This window comes from Aedes albopictus, chromosome 2 (genome assembly GCF_035046485.1).
Source record: "Aedes albopictus strain Foshan chromosome 2, AalbF5, whole genome shotgun sequence".
Classification (NCBI taxonomy): domain Eukaryota; kingdom Metazoa; phylum Arthropoda; class Insecta; order Diptera; family Culicidae; genus Aedes; species Aedes albopictus.
In genome coordinates, this window is record NC_085137.1 from 341,990,253 (window position 1) to 342,015,417 (window position 25,165).

The 25,165-nt window shown below is 41.6% G+C and overlaps 1 protein-coding gene across 1 annotated transcript; it reads left to right on the plus strand.

The window, feature by feature from the left end:
- Positions 1-18,477: 18,477 nt before the first annotated feature.
- LOC134286728 (uncharacterized) lies at positions 18,478-23,621 on the plus strand. The gene is made up of 2 exons (XM_062848392.1): positions 18,478-22,830; positions 22,887-23,621. The coding sequence occupies exons 1-2, from the start codon at positions 18,478-18,480 to the stop codon at positions 23,619-23,621; spliced, it is 5,088 nt and encodes a 1,695-aa protein (XP_062704376.1).
- Positions 23,622-25,165: the final 1,544 nt, after the last annotated feature.

The window sequence follows — 25,165 nt, forward strand, 5'->3', positions numbered from 1 at the left end:
ATTTCATTGCAAGAATTTTAATACTTTGTGGCAAGCTCAATAATAAAGACTTGACTTAAAAAAAAAAAATAGACACACAGAATAGTGTATAACTTTTGATTGCGTGCACAAAAACAGCTGATGTTTTTACCAGTAATAGTACATGATGTGCAGCAAATAACATTAAAATATCTTCAAAACCCGTAAGTGTGTTGGCGGAGATATCGTCGAAACAGAGACTCACCATTTGAAATCTTGGGCATAAAAAACACTTTAAAAATATCACTTTTATGTACTTAAAACTGTAGAGCCAAAAATACTGAACCGATTTCAATGATTTTTTTTTCTATACGTGAAAAATGTATGTTGAAGTATTGTGTCAAAATTTCATTCAATTTGATCTAACCGTTAAAAAGTTATAGCCATATATGTAGCACTATGTCAGAATAAGCAGATGTGGTTGTACTGTGAAATTCAAACTGCTCTAGCTTTGAAAGTATGCAACCAAAATGGCTGAAATGTTCACCAAAAACAGCATAACACAACACTGTCTAAGTTTTATAAAAATCTGAACAGTGTTGCCAGTCTACAGTCAAAGTACTAAACCGATTATTTTGAAATTTTTACCGCTTTTTAATTTTTTCGTTTATTTGGAAGGCTCAGGCGCCACATGGGCATAACTGAGCCGAAATCTTTTGTTTTTACATTGGTTTTACATTCTACAATTTATTACTGCCTTAAAACTATGTTCGTTTGGGAAGCCGAAGTACTCGCGGCTGATTGAAGGTTAAGGATTGAACAATAAAGAATAAAATAAAATTGGGCAGGATGGATTTATGGGACAAATTGTCCATATCTGTAACGGAACCAAAAAAGAAAGGACTTAATCGATAGACAACGACAAGAAGAGGACAAGCGGAAGAAGGACGACGACAGACAAGGGCGAACAATAAAACCAAATGGCGGACAACGAAAACAAGGAACGTACTACAACAAACTCTGCCATCAACACGTTTCAAAAACTGGTAGGGGAAAGAGGGGCATAACGCCCCGGCTAAGCATATGTGGTCATAAACCTCAAATGATGCTAATTTTAAGGTCGTATTCTGCCTTGGAGAGCAGTTTACTCCTTTACCTAAGAGACTCCAACTTTTGGCCCGCATGCCCACAAAATTTCCCATTCAAAAAAACAATTCAAAAAAGTGTTACTTTTTAGGTGCCGGAAAACTGCAGGAGGCAAAACGCCTTTTTGGGTGAGGCAAAACGCCCGCTGGCATTTCCCGCTTTGACTTGCTGTGAAATACCAAGGGGCTCCATCGAACTCTTCCCAGCAGCAAATGAAAGAGTAGGAGGCGCATGGTAGTTTCATGGGTTGATTCCATATAATTAGCGCGCAATGTCTTAATTTCTGTGCGCTGCAAATTAGGGAATCTTTCCAAATGTGGAAAATCGTCGTTTTCCACGCTTTTCTTTCGACAATAGCAGCCGTTCTTGGGCTTAACATGCTCAGATTGAGTTCTAGTTTGCTTGCGTCTTGCGGAAACCTCCACATTATGATGAAATCGCGTGAAGGCGTTTTGCCCCCGGGGGGCGTTATGCCCGCAGTTCCCCTAAATCAGGTTTATGTATTCCAAATCAAGTCCTGCCAACATTTCTCCAACTGGTTTCTGTTGTTTTACTCGGACCCGGAGAATTTCATGCAGCTCAGATCTGACCTCACGATGCTCATTACATCCCCACACGTCATGTTCGATATCCTGGTAAGCCACGCCACAGACACACAGATTGCTTTCTGAAAGCCCAATACGGAAAGTATGTGCGTTCAACAAATAGTGGTTGGACATCAACCGACACATTACACGAATGAAATCGCGGTTTAAATCTAACTCTTTGAACCATGGCTTCTTCGATACCTGTGGAATGATGGAGTGCAATCATCTACCCAGCGTTTGGTCAAAGCACTCAAGAAATTTAAATACAAATACAAAGACTTGGCGTATTCCATTCAGGAAGTACGCTGAGTGCTTCATCCGTTTCATTGACCGAACAGCCTCCAGAAAACTTAGACTGTCGGTAAAAATGAAGTAGTGCACAGGTGGAAGAGTGCGAATGTACTCTAAGGTGTAGTATTCAGCCGCTAGCTCAGCAATGCATACCGAACATGGCTTTTGAAGCATGATGGTGGCGCTATGAAATTCGTTGTAGACACCGAAACCACTCGAATCATCGGTTTTCGAACCGTCTGTGAAGAACTGTCTGTCCCCGCTAACATGCCCGAACTTACTTGCAAAAATTTGTGGAATACACACGGAACGAAAAGATTCTGGTATTCCGGTGATCTCATCCTTCATGGACAGATCAAGATCTACAGAGCAACTGTCGAAGTTTGAGAAGTTGTCACGATTGGTGTTAACCGGAGATGTAAGGGCCCATATAGCCGAGGCGGTAAACGCACGGGTATTCAGCATGACCATGCTGAGGGTGACGGGTTCGATTCCCGGTCGGTCCAGGATCTTTTCGTAAAGGAAATTTCCTTGACTTCCTTGGGCATAGAGTATCTTCGTGCCTTCCACACGATATACGCATGCAAAATGGCTCTCAGTTAATAACTGTGGAAGTGCTCATAGAACACTAAGCTGAGAAGCAGGCTTTGTCCTAATGAGGACGTTACGCCAAGAAGAGAGAGAGAGAGAGTGAAGAACTGTGTGTCACCTTTTTTACCGCTTATTATGCCTTATTTGGAGAACTTACAGTCAAATTTTCCGACGATTTGATTAGCTAACAACAAAATTACAGCTTAAGCAGTTTTTAAAATGGATGCCCATATTTTTATCTTATTACACTAGTTTACAAAATAAACGAAAGTCGTGAACTTGTGTTAACGACCAAAATTTTGGAAGCATAATTTAGCGCTGATTTTGTAACCGTGCTTCAAAAATTTTAAGTAGAACAGTTTTTGAGTTTTACAACTTTTTAAAATATGGAATTTAATAAAATTCAAATACCTTGCGTTTTGTTCAACACATTTTTAATCATTTTCCATGAATTAAAAGCTGAATATAATACATTTCGATCATCTGAATGCAGGTTTTGCGTCAGATTTATGAAATTCAAGATATTGGCGAGTTTTGGGGTCGATCTCCTTAAATTTCAGCAAAATTTCCAAAAAATATATGAAGAAATGCGTTTTTTTCAATAAGAAAAAAAACAATTTAAAAACTCCTTTTCAACGTTTATTTGACATATTATATGTAGGCGAGTTACAGTAAAAAATTCAGCGTAATCGGAGCATTGATTACGGAGCATGAGATGTGTGAAGTGAGCGACTTTCCTTAAAAATAGAACAAAAATCGATTTCAAATTATCAACCTTGTATGGAAAGTCGAAAAAATTTCCGCTCTATTGTAATATTTTTCCTTCTCGTTTTCAAACTCAGGGCATGATTCTGCACCAAAAACGATCCTCAGCTTACCGAGTTCAAAAATGCTGTAAACTAGTGTTATTAATTGACTGTTCCTGGTCAAAAATTCAGCTACACGCAATCGAAGGTTATACACTAGGGTAATTCATGTATTTTGGACAGGCTGAAGACAACGTTGGAAACATCATCCCCTAGCTTCCTTAGAAAGTAATTGATTATTTCGCAAAGTTACTAATACGCTTATAATATGACTGTACTTTACGTTCCTGGTGACAAAAACCTTAACGAAAGCATTTTAAGCTGAGAAAATCACAATTTCCAATCGCCTGTTAGAATTGAATTTTGGACACCGAATATATGTTTTGGACACCCTCAGGTATATATAATTTGGACAGGGCAATTATCTCAATGTTTAGCCATGAATACTGCTACATCATGGACGTAGCATAAATTAACAAGTATTTTCTTGCAAATAATCAAATTTCTTCGCTTAACTGGCATCTATTTTGATAACTATTACAGTTTTTGTTAAAATCGAGGAAATATCGCCAGACCCACAGAATACGCCTCCGAGTATGCAATCGCACAGCATCTCCATGTAGTTCGTCAGATGTCCAAAATATATTTACAGTAGAAAACTTGTAATGTAATTTAGACACCACCTATTTTAAGCGTTCTCGATGAATGTTAAGAGATTGGCTGCCTAATGTTTCTTTATTGAACATTTTGAATTGCAATCAGGCATTTAAATTTCTTACAATTATTAATTCAACGATTTTGAGGCGAATATTGTATGTGACGGCGAAGTGTATGTCGTCTTGCACACCTGTGCATTTGAGGGGTTTTAGTGAAATAATTTACATTTTCGATAATTTTGAAGTAAATTCTTAATTGTTAAGCGTATTTTCACCGTAAGTCATCAGAATAGGGTCTACTTGATCCAATAATCGATATTGAGAAGTATCTACTTTTATAGGCTCTCCGGAACAAGACATACAACGCCGTGCCTGTCCAAATTACATACATGTCCAAATTATATTTTTTACCCTATTTGGTGTGTCTCATTTTTTTTCGAGACTAGTCGTTATACTATGTCCAGGAAGTCGCGAAAATTTCCCTTAATCCTGACCCAAACGGGAATCGAGCCGGTCATATCCAGATTGGCGATCAAATGCCTTATCCACTCAGCTTACAGAAGACCCTCCCATTCAGAGTCTAGGACATATACCTTTTACTTTTAATCATTGGACCACTTCGCTAGCTGTGCACAGTATTTTCGATAACAATACCAAAGATATGGGGATTAAACATTAATAAGCGTCACCTAGCGACAAAAAAATAAAACTGTGTCCTTTCTGCATATTGTATTACCAGTTTTCGGATGTAAACTAACTCTTCGAACATATCCAGACTATGTCAATTCCGCTTAAAGTTTCACTATAGCTTGTGATGGTAAAACTTAGGATGTTCAATCCGGGAACAATCGCGTACTGAGTACACGCACCATGAAAAAAACATGGTTGTGGGACATGTTAGCATGGTGTCCCTGAGGGTGGCCGAAGACGCGACTGCTCGGGGTTTAAGGTTTAAATTTACCAAATATATTTAGGCCACTCCAATAGAATTACATTATTTATGTTTTGAATTCTCAGTTGTTTTTTAAATCAGTCAGTTGTTTTTTTTATAGATAACAAGCTTATTGAAATCCCCACACGCTATGTATGCAGTACAACATTATAAAAATTGAATGTATATCGTGTTTCTTTCCACAGAATATCAGAACTTGTACTGCACATGACAAGCGTAATAATGATAGATGTTTGGTGGAAAGAAACCCAATGTACATTCAATTTTTATAATTTGCAGGTTTGAACATAACATGCCTCGAAATTTACTAATAAACAACAGGCGTTGTGCCGAAATGCAAATTGGTGACAATTTTTTTAATCTTAACCACTTAACCTATTTTTACAGCTCTTTTGTCCACTAGGGCACTACGTGAGCGATTCCAATTGGTGGCTGCACTTACACTGTACAGCGCATAAATGTATTCTATTATATTCTTATTCTACTATATCGAAACTGGTTTTGCTTTTGTGCTGCTTTCACTTTTCTACCCTGTCCTTGGTAGAATGATGAGCACGATGATGAAATGATGTGTGGCTGTTGTTCCTTTTCCAGTCCAATTGGGGGTCGTCCATTATGGGTTGCCGTTCGCCGATATCCAATTATCCGGGCTCGTTTGAGCTATGAGAGCTCAGAAGAGGGTCAAGTGCCAGCCACTCCCGGGGGTAGGAGCAACTGACGAAGTGCCGGGGCTGGGATCGAACCCATGCCCATCCGCTTATGAAGCGAACGTGTAGCCACTGCGCCACGGGCCCCGGCCAAATTGGTGACATTGTCTATTATTGTCTATTTTATAAAAACGCTTTAATAACTGTGATAATGATCAAAGATCATTGAGCTAAGGAGTACAATCTGTTCAGTTGGGATGTGCTTAGCTAATATAGCCACATTTGATGAGAACAGAAGATCTGGGATTGAAATTTTTTTTTTTGCAATTTCTCATCGTAATAGGCTGTTATACCTCACGCAAATCTGACAGGAAAAGGCCTACTTTCCCACACTAAATGATCAGTGCTGTAATGGTTCATCACAGCACTGATTTGCGTTGCGTAATGAACCATTGCAGCAGTGTTTTCAGTTTTGATCAAATTCTTGATGCTTGACAAGTTTTAAAAATTGTTACAACTGCACAGTATAACCTGCTATGATCAGACTTTCTTAAATATGGCTATGAACATCAGTGTGCAGTTTGGTGTAAAAGTTTTATTAAAAACTATCCTCAAGTGGTGATTTATGAAATTGCAAAAAACGTTGTACGCATCTCGGACCGAGATTCTCGGTACAGAACTCGATTTTTACAGCACTCGTCGTACTTATCCAACTCGGCAAGCCTCGGTGGATAAGTGTACAACTCGTGCTGTAAAAATCTTCATTCTGCACCTTGTTGCGTAAACTACTATTAAAAGATTCAACCAAAGGTCTACGTATGACGGCCTATATAATCAGAGCTATTAAGGCTTGGATATTCAGAATGACCATGCTGACGGTGACGGGTTCGATTCTCGATTGTTCCTGGATTTTTTGCCTTTCTCGTACACTAAGTGTACTGGAAAGGCTATATGTTCACTCCAAAAATGACTTTTCGACAGAAGGCCCGGAGGGTCGAGTCACATATACCAATCAACTCAGCTCGACGAATTGAGGTGATGTCTGTGTGTATGTATGTGTGTGTGTATGTATGTGTGTATGTGTGTGTACAAAAAAACTCACATCACTTTTTGGCAGTAAACCTCAGCCGATTTCAATGGCCGACGGTTCATTCGACGCGGAATCTGGTCCCATTGTTTCCTATTGAAAATGGTTTGGATCGGTCCAGCCGTTCCGGAGATATGGCCATTTAGGTGTTCCGGAACGGTACCCCAGGAAGGGACCAGATATGAAAATGCATCAAATCTATGCATGCGACACATCGAACCACGGCATTTTCGATAACCTGATGAGCGGTAAGCAGAAAAATAGTCTCAGACCATATCTGAACCGGTAGTGTTCCGGAATCGGTTCTAGGCGTCCCGCTGGAAGTGGCCAAATATACAATTGAACCAAACCCATACATGCGACACATCAAACCACGGCATTTTCGATGACCTGATGGACAATGAGCAGGAAAACCATCTCAGACCATATCTGAACCAGTAGTGTTCCGGGACCGGTTCTAGGCGTCCCGCTGGAAGTGGTCAAATATACAAGTGAACCAAACCCATGCATGCGACACATCAAACCACGGCATTTTCAATGACCTGATGGACAATGAGCAGAAAAACCATCTCAGACCATATCTGAACCAGTAGTGTTCCGGAACCCGTTCCGGAGTTCCCGCCGAAGTGGTTAAATCTGAAAGAGAAACAAACCCGTACATGCGTCACATCAAATAGCGGCTTTTTAGATTACCTAATGAACGGCCAGCAAGTGTTTCGGAATCGGTTTTGAGTGGCCGGAAGAGGCCAAATGTAAAAGTAAACCAAATCTAGGCATGTGACACATCAAATCGTGGCTTTTGCGATAACCTGATGAACAGTTAGCTAGTAAATAGCCTTATGTCACACTAAAGACAACTGGTAGTGTTCCGGAATTGGTTCCGAGAGTCCCGTCGAAATTGTCAAACCCTGCATGTGACACCTTCAATTTGCAGCGTTTTTGGTTAACCGATGAGCAGTTAACAAGACAATAATGTTAGACCATATTTGGTTCAGCCGGTGGTTACCCGGAATCAGATCCGGGTAGTAAAATGTAAAATTTAACCAAACCCATGGATGCGGTACATCAAATCACGACCAGTCTTGTAAACATTCGACACTTTTTACTACCTTCATTTCGTTGCCGCAGTCGGGTGTCAGTCGGCTTTGTTACATTCGTGCGCTATCGTTAACTCTTACCTACACACAACACGAGCAGTAGAACGAAGATCAATAAATATAAGAAAGGGTCAAATCAATGTCTTCTGACACGATGACACGTGTGTAATTCTAGCATTACGCATAGATTCTCAGCCAATTCCGATTATGAATGTTAATATGAGTTTATTCTTGCATCTTGCATTGAATACGGCACACAGATGGGCAACATACAGGGGATAGACAAAATGATCGGGACAGGCAATATTTTCCCTTCTCAAAAAAATTTCAAATAGCTGTAACTTTTCGAAAACTGCATCAAATATTTTCAAATTTTCACTGTAAGTTGATCAACTCTTTGTGTATCAGTGGACAAAATTTGGAAAAGATCGGACTATTCTGCACGAAGTTATAACACAGCGTAACAAAAATTTACTTTTTGTGTGTCTCAAGAGCAAACTTATGTGTCTCCGAAGGGTTTTGGGCCGCTGAATCCGAATCCGGGCTCAGATTTGCTCTAACACGTCACAATTTTGAGCTATACCTCAATTTATAGGGCAAAATATGCGATTTTGGGCTTTTTTGACAGCAAGTCATTAAGCAAGGAAATATTTTGTTTAAGCAATCAAAAGGTTTATTGGTCAATTATCATCTAAATTAACGACTCATGCAAAATATTTCGTTTTACTTAATCAAATTTGATAGTTTAAAGCGATTTATGTAAGGTACGATATTTCCCATACAAGTCACCCTCCAAAAGTTGCATGCAAGTTTTCATACTAACTTAAAATGCTAAAATCTATCAAATTTGATTAGGTTAAACAAAATATTTTGCATGAGTCGTTAATTTAGATGTTAATTGACCAATTAACATTTTGATTGCTTAAAAAAATATTTCCTTGCTTAATGGCTTGCTGTCAAAAAAGCCCAAAATCGCATATTTTACCCTATAAATTGAGGTATAGCTCAAAATTGGGACGTGTTAGAGCAAATCTGAGCTTGGATTCGGATTCAGCGGCCCAAAATCCTTCGGAGACACATAAGTTTGCTCTTGAGACAAAAAAATGTTGCGCTGTGTAAAGATTCTAAAAAAAAAACTATAATTATTCGATAGCCAACTTTGAGTTGTTATATCTCCGGATTCAATAAACCGAATGCAATGAAATTTTGACCATTTATGACTTATATGATGAGCTTTGAAAAACTTTTGACATAACTTAAAATTCTTAACATTGAGAACATTTGATGCACTTTTCGAAAAGTTACAGCTAATCGGACATTTTTTGAAAAGTGAAAATTTTGCCTGTCCGATCATTTTGTCTCTCTCTCTCTCTCTTCTTGGCGTAACGTCCTCACTGGGACAAAGCCTGCTTCTCAGCTTAGTGTTCTATGAGCACTTCCACAGTTATTAACTGAGAGCTTCCTCTGCCAATGACCATTTTGCATGTGTATATCGTGTGGCAGGCACGAAGATACTCTATGCCCATGGAAGTCAAGGAAATTTCCTTTACGAAAAGATCCTGGACCGACCGGGAATCGAACCCGTCACCCTCAGATCATTTTGTCTATCCCCTGTAGCTCTTGTTATGGACAAGACAGGAATAACAAAAGCCGAACCGTCTTCCGAAGCCGTTATCGTGGTGAAGTGCATTCGTTTGACATTTTTGTTTCGAACAGTAGTTTGATTGATTGTGTTGCGAATACCGGAGACAAAGGAGGCCGAATATCGACAAAAAGGATCAAATGACTGTGATCTCTAACAAGACTGATCACGACTTATCGACATCCTGATGGAAAAATAGGGTCAGACCCGGTAGTGTTGCGGGTTCAGCTGTGGCTTCGAAAGTGGTTAAAAGTAAAAGTGAATCAAACTCATACATGCGATATATAAAACCGCGGTGATTAGGTAAAGGTGAAAAATAAGCAATAAAATAATCTCAGACCATAATTGGGACAACCGGTAGTGTCATGGTCCATGACTCATGGAATCAGATTCGGCTATCCCACCGGATATTACCAAATATAAAAATGAACCAAACCCATATATACGACACATCAGATCGCAGATTTTTTGATAATCTAATCAACGGTTAGCAAGAAAATAGCCTTAGATCACATTAGAGACTAGTTTTTGTGTAGTAGAACCAACGTTCATGTGAAAAATTAAATCGTGGCTTTGTTTATTGGCCTGATAAACGTTAGGTATGAACAACAGTGACGAATCGGTCTAAGTTCACATATATGAAAGAGAACAAAATATAGACAAATCTAAAGCGATCTCACCAAATCGTACCATTTCAGATTCCTAAGGTGTAAATTTATAGCAGGATGGGTCAACGTTGAATGGAAAAATAAGAATTTGATCGCGTCAACAGAAGGCTGTTTTAAGGAATTTTGAGCTCTAAAACTATGTAAAATAAGTGTGTTTGGTATGGGAAATATGTTCGGAGTCCACCAGAGTATCCAAGATAGCGGTCCAAAATCCTAGATAATGGCCCAGTATTCAAGTAAGTGCCAATTTTATAGGATTTTCAATTCTTGCATTATGGGCATATTTTGTATGGAAATACACTGTGGTGCATAATTAATCGGACAAACGCCGATTTTCATACAAAATGGCCAAATTTGAGATGCTTTAACTATGGTTTGCTTTGATGGATTGAGCTCAATTTTTGACACGAAACTACAACTATGCTGAATTTTGTGTATACAAAGTATAAAATGTTTTCCTTCACAGGTCTGGGCGTGGCAAGGCGTTGAAAATATTGCAAAAGTGATCGGACAGCGGTACCCCTTTGATTTACACGCGTGCCGCTGTCCGATCACTTTTGCAATTTTTTCAACGCCTTGCCACGCCCAGACCTGTGAACGAAAACATTTTATACTTTGTATACACAAAATTCAGCATAGTTGTAGTTTCGTGTCAAAAATTGAGCTCAATCCATCAAAGCAAACCATAGTTAAAGCATCTCAAATTTGGCCATTTTGTATGAAAATCGGCGTTTGTCCGATCAATTATGCACCACAGTGTATGTTCAGAATTCAAAATTTGTAATCAGAAAACCCAAGCTGTCCGCTGTTTCACAAGGTCTGCAATATGACTATAGTTTGAATAGGGAAGAATGCCGGTCTTCGTCCAAAACTGGTAACCAGAAAATCATAAACGACATGCCAAAATTCAATACGGCGACTATTTTATGTAATTTTAGGTTCAAAAATGAATACCAGGACATCCAAGATGGTGTCCCAATGTTCAAGATGGCGGTTAGTTTAGTTGGGGTAGATATCCGGAGTCATAAAATGATGACCGGAAAATCTAAAATGACGTTTAAAAATTTTGCGGCTACATGACACTTATATGGTTTGAATTTTGTTTTATAATTTCTGAATATTGGATGATATGCTAATATAAAATGTATACATATTGAGTAGATTTAGCAAGCAGTTTTCATTTTGTATTTATTTCAATGTCATCAACATGTCGCTTGAGTTTTGTTGAAAGGATATTTTAAAGCACGAGAAAGGCACCATCACCGCTAGGTGGATTGTTTAGGGTTTTTTGTAATGGAAATTTCTTTGACTTCCTTGAGCACAGAGTATCCTTGTGCCTGCCACACGATATACACATGCAAAATGGTCATTGGCAGAAGAAGCTCTCAGTTAATATAACTGTGGAAGTGCTCATGAAAAACTAAGCTGAGAATAAGGTTTTATCCCAGTGGCAACGTAACGTCGAAACGAAGAAACAAAGTCTGCGTATGGCGAGGACCGCTCTGAATGCGAACAAGGATATACGTTATCCAGATGATCCACCCTAGCATAATTCAACAAAAAAGCTTCAAGGCTTGTGTACAATATTGCTTTATACAAGCCAAAGCGAGCTTATCACTTGCACTCAAGCCGAAAGCTGTATTCATATGAAATGTGGTAGAAAGCACTGCTGACAGACTTTTCGTACAGTTTTGTGAAAATTACTAAATCGGTTAAGCTTGGGGTAAGCCATGGTAACGGGCGGCTGCATTTTTCGTACGCGGGACGTGTTCACTTTGCTGGAAATTTGGCAGGTGAAAAAGTATTTTGCTGGTATGTTGGCAAGGACATTTTGCAAATAATACCGTAATCTGGGGAAAGTTGATCGCTTTTCCTCTAGTCCATTCCAAGGATGGAAGAAAATCACTTCAAGCGATAAATGCATCTTGGAAGTTAAAACAGTAAGAATGCAAAAAAAAGAATTTATTTTATGCCAGGGCTGCCCAACGTACGGCCCGCGGGCCGGATCCGGCCCGCGAGGACATTTCGTGCGGCCCGCGGCACGAATGAAGAAAAATTATATAATTTGGCCTTTTAAATAATATTTTTGAGTACCGTAATCCGGGGTAACATTGATCAGAATTCTCGTTTTTTCTTGAATAATTCTCTAGTTAAAGCAAACGTTACATGTTTTATATTTTTAAAACAAGTACTGACCCTCTGAGTATGTGTTAAGCTACTCGAAAAAGTATTGGGAAACTTTAAATCATGTTAAAATAAGCTTTTTAAACTAAATTTCGTATTCGTTGGTGTGGGGTAACATTGATCATGTCAGTGATCAATGTTCGTTTGTTTTAGAAATACACTTGCTTACTAAATTTAGGGTCTCTGATTTTAAATATGTTGTCCAAATTCTTACAAGTTATGTTCTTTTTGAGTTATTTTAGGATTAAAACCCTCTAAACTGCAAACTTGACCGCAAATAACGCCTAAAGGCATGCAATTGCCTATGGAATTGATAGCCTACTTTGAATAAATAGTATATTTTACTGAAAAAGAGCACTTTTGTAAAGGTTTTGTTCATTAAATCCAACTCTAGGATATCGTATTGAAGTTATACAGTGATTTCTAACCTTATGCTGTAGCTAGTATTCATACCAAGGATGAATGTTTGACAATGCATCTCGTTGCGTTGCGAAACACAGTTAAGGAAAAATAGATTTATTTCAATGTTTATGAAATTCAATTTTCATGAATTCCATGTCATTTGAAAGCCAAATAACAGCAGATTACGAAATACCATTCGTGAGCAGAAACTGATTCAATTAAAAATGTTTATTTGGACATTTCATGAGGTCGGTCAAGCTGATCAATGTCACCCCGCTGATCAATGATACCCCGTTTTACGGTATTTTTTTTCGTTTCCAAGTGAAATTTGAAAAAAATAAATAATTTTATATTTCAGTGCGTAAAACGAACTGCAAAATTTTTCAAAAATTCTTATGTATGCAGTAAGCATAGCAATTTCATAAGAAACTGAAAATTTATTAAACAATAGTTCAGAAGTTCAGAGAAGTTTTTGAAAAAAAGTTGGAGGGGTTGTATACTAGACACGACCGCAAGTCTGACGTTGAATAACGTCCGTTTATGCATTAGTTTCGATTATTGAATGCTGTATTAACATTGATAAAGACTGTGATGTGAAATTTTGGTTTGGTTTAGTTTGATTGTAGACGGCAATTGATAGTGGAGTTTATTATTTATCATTATTTTCGATCCGATTCATTCCTTATGAACTTTGCCGTTCAATTTGAATAGGTCGCAAATTTGCTGGGATTCCTATACAGATACTACCTATTCAAATCGAACGTCAGAACTATTTAAACCTATGTACTAGCCCAGCACTAGGTTTTCCTGGTTCACCATTTATGGGCAGCCCAGGGACTGGTAGTCGTAACTAGTTTCTCTTTCATTAAACTATGTTGTTGCTTTCGAAATACAGTGAGTCAATTTGCAGAATAATTTCAGCGGGACAACTGTAGTTTGCTAGACCTTTGAATTTCTTTGGATGCTAACAGGTAATTATTTTGCGAAGAAAATTGATGCAGATTTCAAATCCTCTCGCACAATTTCTCTGCATTTGCAGGTTTATATATAGACATTTAGGATGGACGCGACAAGACTTGTTCCGCGTAGTAGTTGGTTTTAAAATGTTTCCATAAACGAATAAAATATAAAACCATAAAACCATTTAAAAATCTTTACCTATAACAGAATTGTCTTGGTAATCGTTCATTTTATAAAAATTTAAACAGATGCAATCCAACAGATCATTCAAAAATGCAAATCATTTTGGTTGACTGGAATTAGCAATATGTAATTATATAACTAAGAATTTCTAGATATCATACAGTTTTCTTCTAGATTGTGTGGCAAAAATGGGCATAGAAATGTTTAATTCTTGCGGACACAACACACATTAAAATTTGGCTGGGAAATATCGTCGGTTTCCTGCAATAGGGGCACAACTCAAAAAATGTGAATTATCAGAATGAGCGTTTGAAAATTGGCAAACTTGCAGCACTTCCTACAAGATCACTTATTTCTCTCATTATTCGACAAAAGTAAACGAATTTTGATTGTTGTATCATAGAAAGGAGCTGAAGGACTATCTGTTTCATGATTTTTGGATTACTATTTTTCATCGACTATTGAAAAAGTTGACTGATTTTGAGTTGTGCCTTTATTGCGGAAAATTGGTGAAAATTCAAAAATCTCGCGTTTCTCAACGAATTTCGGAACGGGTCTTTGTGAGATGAAAGTTTGCATAGTTTTTCATCATTTGCATCATATAAAGGATGCTACAACAATCTAATATATTTCCACTATTCCGCTTGCAAAGTTTATGCTACGGTTTCAAGACTTAGTCGCTTTTGACATATTTGTGACCCGACGCGTCGTCTAAGAAAATTATTCGATTCACTCTTGTGAGGAACATTTGTGAAGCCCTTAGAAAGGCTGTTTAATTTTATTTGTTGTACAATAATCGTTCAATTGTTGCATGAGGTGAAAATCGGTAGCTATGCCAACCAAATCCAGAACGGCATCGGTGGCGTTGATTCCGATGGGGGTTTTGCGATGGCGATGCTGCGTAAACTTGGGGCAAAAGAAAGCCCTCGTTGTTGCCGCGCACCAGTTTGAACTGGCTGATTGCTCAACTGGCGTCGCGTACAACAATGCGAAGGAGAGCGTAACAGCCGACAACCACCGCGCTCGGCTGGCCAAAGCATACTGATGGAAAACGCAAACGGAGAAACTGGCTAGCTCTCATTCTATGTGATCCCCTCGAAGGGTCAAGAAAGAATGATAGAAGATGACTTCTTTTCTTTTGTTGGGTTCGAGGGACTTTAACCCGAAGGTCATTCGTCCCTTCGATAGAAGATGAGAAGAAGCAGTTTGCTTTTATACGGCACAATGGCCTGGCTTCCCCTCTCGAACGTGATTGGTTAAATGTGAGGGGAGTAAAATTCAACGATGCCATACAAATTTATCTGCAATAATTTATTATAGCGGAGTATTGAAATATACTAAAATGATTATTATTAACCATTTCCAAATCAGTATGTAGGCTTAGGATTAACCAATATTATAATGTTTAGTAAAGATTGACATCATATAGTACAAAAGTCATGTATTTTCGACAAAAATTTCTAAAGATTACAAATATTTTAAATTCTAAAATTCTTATTGAAATTTGGCAACGCTGGTTAACATTTTCATTTTCCAGCAAACCTGCCATTTTTCAAAGTTGAAGAAATTTCAAGCAGATTTATTATGCGCACATAAGTTTATGCTTTTGTCACCGCCACTTGGGCAGTGGCTTCTATATTCGTCTGTTTTCCACTATAACTCAGTCAAATTTGAACCAATTGACACAACTTTTGAAACGTGGTGAGATAGGTATAGGGTAAAAAATATAATTTGGACATGTATATAATTTGGACATGCACTGCGATGTATGCCTTGTTCCGGAGAGCTAATAAAAGTAGATACTTTTCAATAACGATCATTGGATCAAATAGACCCTATTTTGATGACTTACGTTGAAAATACGCTTAACAATTAAGAATTTACTTCAAAATTATCGAAAATGTAAATTATTTCTCTAAAACCCCTCAAATGCACAGGTATGCAAGACGACATACACTTTACAGTCACATACAATATTCACCTCAAAATGGTTAAATTGATAATTGTAAGAAATTTAAAAGCCTTTTTGCAATGAAAAATGTTCAATAAAGAAGCATTAGGCAGCCAATCTCTTAACATTCATCTAGAACGCTTAAAATAGGAGGTGTCCAAAATACATTGCATGGTTTCTACTGTTAATATATTTTAGTCATCTGACGAACTACATGGGGATGCTGTGTGATTGCATACTTGGAGGCGTATTCTGTGGTTCTGGCGATATTTCCTCGATTTTAACAAAAACTGTAATAGTTATCAAAATAGATGCCTGTTAAGCGGAGAAATTTGATTATTTACAAGAAAATATTTGTTAATTTATGCTACTTTCATGATAGAGCAGTATTCATGGCTTAACATTGAGATAATTGCCCTGTCCAAATTATATATACCTGAGGGTGTCCAAAACATATATTCGGTGTCCAAAATGCAATTCATACAGGCGATCGGAAATCGTGATTTTCTCAGCTTAAAATGCTTTCGTTAAGGTTTTTGTCAGCAGGAACGCAAAGTACAATCATATTATAAGCGTATTGGCAACTTTGAAAAATAATCAATTGATTTGTACGGAAGCTAGGGGACGATTTTTTCAACGCTGTCCTCAGCCTGTCCAAAATACATGAATTACCCTAACCATTTCTGAATTAGAAGAACAATACTAGCGGAAGGTGATTGCAAAAGTTAACAAAGTAAAAAATCCCCTGGACAATCGCTACTGCGTCGCTGTCATCCAACTGGAAGACAACCTACGTCTTACCACGTGTTTCAAAAACATATGAGCGGCAGAAATTTCGGCAAAGGATACCCAAAGAAACGGAGAAGCTGGAAACATTTGTCATACGGTCGAAGCAACAGGAAGGCTACTGTGATTTCTGTTACCATACTAAAAACATGTTTGTGGGCCAAATCGTTAGGGAAAGACGGGGTAAGAAGGCCCGCCGGGGTAAGACGGACCACCTGCACTGCCGTGAATCGCATATCAGTCCCATCTTTGCTGGATTTCCTATGCAAATTGGACATGTATGCGATTCACGGCAGTGCAGTTCGCCATGAAAATACCGTTTTCTGTAAACTTTCACCTACTACTCTGTTCAAGTAAAAACTATTTGTCATTTTGAGCCATTTTGTGCAATGTTTATATTGAGATTTTCAAAACAAATAAACAAAACAAAGATTTTGCTCCATAATGATGTATTTGATCTAATGTCGCATATAGCCTTAAGGATTTTGATTCGGAATAACGTTTTCAAACCAAAAAAGTAACCCGTTCATAACTTACCAGGAATGTTAACAAAACATAAGAGAAACGGGATTGAGATTGAAAACAAAAATCCTTATGAACTAGCCTTACATGTAAAATCTGCCCAAGCGGAGTAAAAGCGACCACCTCGAACGGGGTAAGACGGCTACCCCCCAGATCATATAATAAAATGGCTGCACCCAATTTATCGAAAAATTTTTGTTGAAAATATGCCATTTCACATTAATAATCTCATATTTGCGCTGGACGTAACCAGAAACAACATTGTTGTGATGTAAATGGGTGTTTGAGTTTCCATATTTACGATCCCCAATAAAAATAATAAATGGTAACTCCCGGACAATTATTGATAGAATTAAACTTTATTGAAATTTAAATTCCCCGACCAGCCAACCCGTTCCACAATTCTGAACCCGTCTAATGTACGTTGCCTTTTTCTTGCCTACCAGTAGAGTACGATACACATGTATACCTACATCCATCTATTGTATCCCTGCCTCAATGATCGGGTTTTGTTTTTCTGCTGCTGTTGATAGCTAATACATTCCTAACGAAAGTGAAAGCAATCACGCGGTTTTGATTTCGTTGCCGATCCCGAAAATATCGATTTTTTGTGGATTTTAACCATTTGATTGCCCGCAATAATACTATTTTCCGGTCATTGGACGCGCCGTGTACGATTCAGTGCCAAGGTTTAAGTGTTCACCGTGAAACCGTTGAGAATACGTGAAAATCCATATCCCAGAATATACACGTGATTACTCGCCTGAGTTGCCCCCGTCGTCGCTTCAAAGCGAAGCTACTGAAGTGTCTGCCCCGTCGATGAGCCGCTGTAGAGTTGACCTGTGACTAGAAGATTCTAGAGAACCCCGCCCCGACAATACCCGGTGAGTCACCCGTTGCCCATCATTTGGTGCCGTGACCAGGATACTGGTTCCCCGTCCCCGACTACACAACGTAACCTCGAACGAGCCGCTGTGAGGCTTTCCCGTCGCATTAATTGTGGAGTAGACTGGTCCAAAGTTTCTACTGTGGAAGTTGCTGTGAGATCCAGTAACTATAAAATTCAAGGCCTCCTGAGATTGGAGGTACCAGGTTAGTACCTTTCCAATCGATTAACCCACCACTTGCGGTACTTCTGGGTCTGTTTTGACCGTTTTAGTGTGCGGATCCCTGGCCTACCGAGTGACTGTTCTGAAGTTCTGTCCGTCCGTCCCATCGCAGATTTTCGATTAAATACAAGGCCTCCTGAGATTGGAGGTACCAGGTGAGTACCATTCCAATCGCATTATTCCTCCGTTTGCGGTACTTCCTGGGTCCTTTCTGACCGTTTTAGCCCTACTACGTTGGAGTAAGCGGGAACGATGCCGGACGAGAAGCGGTTGAAGGCGAAAGAGACGAAGCGGAAGAACGTTCTCGAGGCGCTGAAGCGATTGGATGCATTCGTCAAGAACTACGATCCCGATCAACACCAACAAGAAGTTCCCCATCGTTTGGATCGCTTGGAGAAAGTTTGGTGCGCATACGAAATCGTTCAGGAAGAGTACGAGGAGATGGATGACTCCGAAGAATTCGTCCAGAAGAATTTGGAGCTACGCGGAACTGTGGAGGAACTCTATTTCCGTGTGAAGGCTGGATTATCATCGAAGGTACCACCCCCGCCAAGCCCCACTGTCGCTGTTGCCCCCGCTGCCCCTGCTGCTCAACCAACTTTGGCCAATGTAAAGCTGCCGACGATTTCGCTGCCAGAATTCGACGGAGATTTCAACAATTGGCTGACGTTTCACGACACTTTCATGTCGATGATCCACTCGTCGACGGAGATCTCCCAGGTCCAGAAGTTCCACTATCTCCGTGCAGCCTTGAAGGGAGAAGCGGCCAGACTGATCCAGTCCATCACGATCACAGCGAATAACTACGCCGTCGCTTGGGATACGTTGGTGAATCGCTACTCAAACAAGGCCATTCTGCGCAAGAAGCATATACGAGCCTTGTTGAAGCACCCCAAGATCCCGAACAACAACGTCGAAGCCCTGCACAAAATCGTCGATGAATTTCAGCGCCATACGAAGGTCCTGGAACAGCTAGGCGAACCAGTTGACCAGTTCAGCTCGATCCTCATTGAATTGCTGGAAGACAAGCTGGACGATGCGTCGCTCACCGCTTGGGAGGAATCGATCGCAACGAACGCTCACCCAACATACAACGAGATGGTCGATTTTTTGCAGAAACGCGCCCGTATACTGGAGACCATTTCGATCAATCGCCCGCAGAACAATGCTTCCAAGTCGTTTAGCCACCCGTCAGCCCAGAAGAAGCCGAGCCAGCCGAGATTGAGCTCCAACGCTGCCACCGAAGTTTCATCGAAATCCTTCCCGACGTGCCCTGCGTGTGAGAAACAGAGGCACTCAATTTTCGATTGTACCGTTTTCAACGGCCTCGATCCCAAAGGTCGCATGAAAGTTGTAACGGAGAAGAAGCTTTGCAGTAACTGCTTCCGCAGTGACCATTTCGCTCGCAACTGCCGCTCAAAGTTCAGCTGCAAGCACTGTTCGAGACGTCATCACTCCATGATTCATCCCGGACCGGCAGAGATGGAGAAATCCGCTCCCGAAGCAGGAAGCGACAACCCTTCGCCTGGTCCATCTAGCGTGGTAACAGCTGTTGCCGCAATCCCGACACCCGAGGTCGTCTCCACCGTTAAATCGTCCAATGCCAGCGTTTTGTTGACCACAGTGGTGCTCATAGTCGTCGATGTCTACGGACAAGAACACGTGGCCCGTGCCCTGTTGGATACAGGATCCCAACCGAACGCAATCAGCGAACGCCTGTGTCAGCTGCTCCACCTTCCTCGGAAAACTGTTAACGTTCCAATAGCTGGAGTTGACAGCACTGTTACGAACGCCAAGCATGAAGTCCGAGCAGAAATCAGATCCCGTGTCGTCAACTTCTCGGAATCCTTGGAATTCCTGGTACTCCGGAGAGTTACGAGTGATACACCTTCAGCATCGTTCTCCACCTCCCGGTGGAACATCCCCGAAAACTTCGCCCTCGCGGATCCCGACTTCAACACTTGCAGAAAGGTGGATATGATCATCGGCGCTGCGCATTTCTATTCGTTCCTCCGAGATGGACGTTTTCGCCTGATGGACCAAGGTCCCTTACTGGTTGAAACGGTATTTGGCTGGATAGTTGCTGGCAAATTTGAAAACCCAGCAGAATGCAGCAATCGACCCGCCGTAACTTGTCATGTGGCGACAGTTACCTCCGTGAGTGAGCAACTCGAACGCTTTTGGCGCATCGAGGAGCTAAATGGATCGGACTATTCCGTTGATGAGCAGAAGTGCGAGGATTACTATCGCGAAACAGTTTCTCGTGACCCGAGCGGTCGCTACGTCGTCCGAATGCCGAAGCACCCCGAGCACGACCGAATGCTAGGATCGTCGAAGTTGTCTGCTGTTCGTAGGCTGAAGTGGTTAGAGCTGAAACTGGCGAAGGACGAAAATATGAGGATTCAGTACCATGATTTTCTCCGCGAATACGTCGCTCTCGGCCACATGACTCCAGTTCCCGATAATGAAGAGTGTAGTTCGAACGTTTTTTATCTCCCGCACCACCCCGTACTGAAGGAGTCGAGCAGCACCACGAAGGTGAGAGTGGTATTCGACGGCCTCCGATTTCGAAAGTTTCCGGTTGCATTGGTGGCGGACATCGAAAAAATGTACCGCCAAGTCTCGATGAACCCCGCAGATCGCCCGCTCCAGAGAATTCTATGGCGGTTCGACGCTTCTGAGCCAATTCAGACGTATGAGTTGGGTACCGTCACGTACGGCCTCGCCCCGTCCTCCTTCCTCGCCACCCGGACGCTTTTGCAGCTGGTTGAAGATGAAGGCACCCCGTTCCCGAAAGCTAGCACGGCCATCAAGAAGAACGTTTACGTGGACGACCTTATCTCTGGACACAACAGCATCGAAGAAGCCATCGAACTCCGTGAAGAACTGGACTGTCTTCTGCAGAAAGGTGGTTTCCGTTTCCGAAAGTGGTGCTCCAATTCCCTTCCAGTTCTGGCTGGCCTACCTCCCGAGTTACTCGGGACGCAATCGTCTTTGAAGTTCGATCCCGAAGAAAGCATCAAAACACTCGGAATACGATGGGAACCGGAAGCAGATCTTTTCCGCTTCGACGTTTCCGTTACGATCCAGAATAAATCACCGACCAAGCGCACCATACTTTCCACGATCGCTCAGCTTTACGACCCTCTTGGCCTGATCTCTCCCGTCGTCGTTCAGGCAAAAATTCTAATGCAGAACCTCTGGCTGTTGGCGTTGGACTGGGATGACGAAGTTTCTCCAGATCTCCAACGAAAATGGGCTCAATTTTGTGAACAGCTTCCCACCCTCTCCAACTTCCGCATCGAAAGGTTTGCTTTCGCCCATGGTTTCCAAACTGCGGAACTGCATTGCTTCGCTGATGCGTCCGAGGTCGCATATGGTGCCTGCATATACGTTCGCTCTGTTGCCGCTGATGGACAAGTGCAAGTGAGTCTCCTGGCTTCAAAGTCTAAAGTGGCCCCACTAAAGCCGCTTAGTATCCCGCGTCTTGAGCTGTGCGCAGCTCTCCTTGCCTCTCGCCTGTACGAGAAGATTGTCAGCTCGTTGGACATGGAGTTTGATGGAAGCTTTTTCTGGTCCGACTCAACAATCGTTCTTCAGTGGATGAAGGCACCTCCACGAACGTGGAAAACGTTCGTAGCGAACCGCATCGCTGAAATTCAAGCTTCAACCGTTACTTTGCACTGGCAACACGTCTCCGGGAAAGAAAACCCTGCAGATATGATATCCCGTGGAGTTTTCGTCGAAGAGCTGATCCGCAGCGAGCTGTGGAAGCACGGTCCCCCGTGGTTACGTGAAGACAAATCAACGTGGCTCTCCCAAGGTATCCCAGAAACCAAGTTCAGCGTAGAAGAATTGGAGTTGAAAAAGAATGTAATTCTGACGACCCAGATTCGCCATCCCGATTCGCTGTTCGAAAGGTTTTCGTCGTACCAAACCCTCCTCAATGTAGTTGGGTTCTGTTTTCGTTTTTGTCACAATGCCCGTTACAAACAGCGACGAAACTCCAGCAGTGTACTCTCCGTTGCCGAACTTCATCATGCCAGGACAGCCCTGGTCAAACTCGTCCAAGCTGAAACGTTTCCCGATGATCTGCAGCGCCTAAAGAAAGGGTTCATGGTGTCCAGTAAATCGCCTCTTCGCCTGCTAAGCCCATTCCTAGACGCTGACGGGCTGATCCGTGTCGGTGGCCGGTTACGGCTAGCTGACACACCATACGACGTGAAGCACCAAATCGTGCTCCCTGGATTTCACACGTTTACACGCCTCCTACTGAAATTCCATCATCGCAAGCTAGTTCATGGTGGGATTCAGATGACTCTCGCAGTCGTCCGCGACGAATTTTGGCCACTGAACGGTCGGAAAGCTGTTCGGAGTGCTATTCGGAACTGTTACGAGTGCAGTAGGGCGAACCCGCAGCCGATTCAACAACCGATCGGCCAGCTGCCGATTGCCCGAGTCACCGCAAATGAAGCCTTTGTCTGCACAGGGGTTGATTATTGTGGTCCCGTTTTTCTTAAGCCCGTCCACCGTAAAGCTGCAGCCCGTAAAAGCTACATCTGCGTTTTCGTCTGCTTGAGTACAAAGGCCGTTCACCTCGAGCTCGTCAGCGATCTGAGCACTCCCGCTTTTTTAATGGCTCTCGATCGTTTTGTCTGGAGAGAAACAGGCCTCAGCATTTGTACTCCGACAACGGTACAAATTTCATCGGCGCGAAAAATGCACTGCACAAGGTATATCAAATGCTTCAACCCGGACCCGATAGCGACAAAATCAGTAAGCATCTCGCTGAAGAAAACATCCAGTGGCACCTGATTCCCCCGCGTGCCCCCAACTTCGGTGGTCTATGGGAGGCCGCCGTAAAGGTGGCCAAAGCCCATCTGGTCCGTCAACTCGGATCGTCATTGCTGTCCTTCGAGGAACTAACAACGGTTCTAATCAGAATCGAAGGATGTATGAACTCCCGCCCGCTTCTTCCACTTTCCAGCGATCCTAACGATCTGGGAACTCTCACACCCGCACATTTCCTCGTGCGGAACATGATCCGCCCGCTCCCCGAAGTCGATATAAGAAATGTACCGCTGAATCGCCTCAACCAGTACGAGAAGCTCCAGAAGTACTCTCAAAACTTCTGGTACAGATGGCGAAACGAGTACTTGAAGGAGTTGAACCAGCAGTACTGTACCAACCCGAAGCGCTACCAGGTCAACGTTGGTGACATCGTGATCTTGAAGGACAAATCCCTTGGTCCTGCCCGCTGGCCGCTAGCCCGTGTTATGGAGACGCACCCTGGCCCAGATGGTGTGACCCGTGTTGCAACCCTCCGAACTTCATCCGGGATCCTGAAGAGAGCTGTCTCCAAGATATGCCCGTTAGAGTGTGTCACTGAAGGCTGATAGGATAAGTAACCTTTAATTTCGTTACATGATTTTGTTAATTCTCTTGGATTATTTTGAAACTTGCTTTTCAAAGGTGGCCGGTAATGATAGAATTAAACTTTATTGAAATTTAAATTCCCCGACCAGCCAACCCGTTCCACAATTCTGAACCCGTCTAATGTACGTTGCCTTTTTCTTGCCTACCAGTAGAGTACGATACACATGTATACCTACATCCATCTATTGTATCCCTGCCTCAATGATCGGGTTTTGTTTTTCTGCTGCTGTTGATAGCTAATACATTCCTAACGAAAGTGAAAGCAATCACGCGGTTTTGATTTCGTTGCCGATCCCGAAAATATCGATTTTTTGTGGATTTTAACCATTTGATTGCCCGCAATAATACTATTTTCCGGTCATTGGACGCGCCGTGTACGATTCAGTGCCAAGGTTTAAGTGTTCACCGTGAAACCGTTGAGAATACGTGAAAATCCATATCCCAGAATATACACGTGATTACTCGCCTGAGTTGCCCCCGTCGTCGCTTCAAAGCGAAGCTACTGAAGTGTCTGCCCCGTCGATGAGCCGCTGTAGAGTTGACCTGTGACTAGAAGATTCTAGAGAACCCCGCCCCGACAATACCCGGTGAGTCACCCGTTGCCCATCAATTATGTTAACCAATTTTCTATGTGAGGGACTTAAGGGAGTCATATCTTATTTCAACGTATGGAATTCAAACATTTCTAATCACTATTATTTAAAAAAAATAGTGATGTTCCTTCTCACCCCGCTGGTGGGCTGTCTTACCCCGTCGTCAAAAAATAAAGTGCTTTTTAATCACATTTTCAAATGGCTCAAAATTATAAAAGTTTCAACAGCACGAATCGAAAAATGATTTACTTGCATGCCCAACACTTTGAAAAATGATATGCTGTGTTGAAACTAGTGTAATTCATTGTCAGTGTTAGGTTATGATTTTTTTGGCTTAGGGTGGCCGTCTTACCCCATCTTCCCCTACTACAACGAAAGATGCGAAGCTGAAGCAGAAATGTTTGGAAAAGGAACTCACGCTAAATGAAGTAGGTATTGAGTATTGGACGCACCAACGAATCAGACGAATTCCAACTCAGTGACTGGGAGGATCAGGGACCAGCAAAATCCACTCAGAATTTGATGATCAACTTCAAGTCAGCAACAGAAGAGGATAACGTAATGAAGGTCTGCTCTAAGAACTACGTTGCAGGACAGTTTGCAGGAAGACATAGTTCCAACGATCCTGCTTGTTCAGCAAGATCACAGAAATGCACAATGTGCGGTCAAGTTGGACACTTCGGTCGTTGCTGTCTAACAAGACGGAAGAAGTTCAACGAACTAGAACTAGACGACTTGTTTGTGAGATAGACAGTACCAGCGGGAGGCTAGCAGAAACAACAACCGATGAAATCTACGACCTATTCCATCATGGTTCTGGTAAGCGATTCGTTAGTATGCAAGTAAGAGGTCGCGCCGTGAAGTTCGTAGTCGATACAGGAGCTGATGAGGACGTAATAGGGGGATTTGGG

Bases quoted from the DNA above. Each gene is read 5' to 3' on its own strand.
- LOC134286728 (XM_062848392.1), top strand. From the start codon at position 18,478: ATGCCGGACGAGAAGCGGTTGAAGGCGAAAGAGACGAAGCGGAAGAAC. The intron at 22,831-22,886 runs GTCAGCGATCTG...TTTTGTCTGGAG, and splicing joins AGGCCGTTCACCTCGAGCTC to AGAAACAGGCCTCAGCATTT.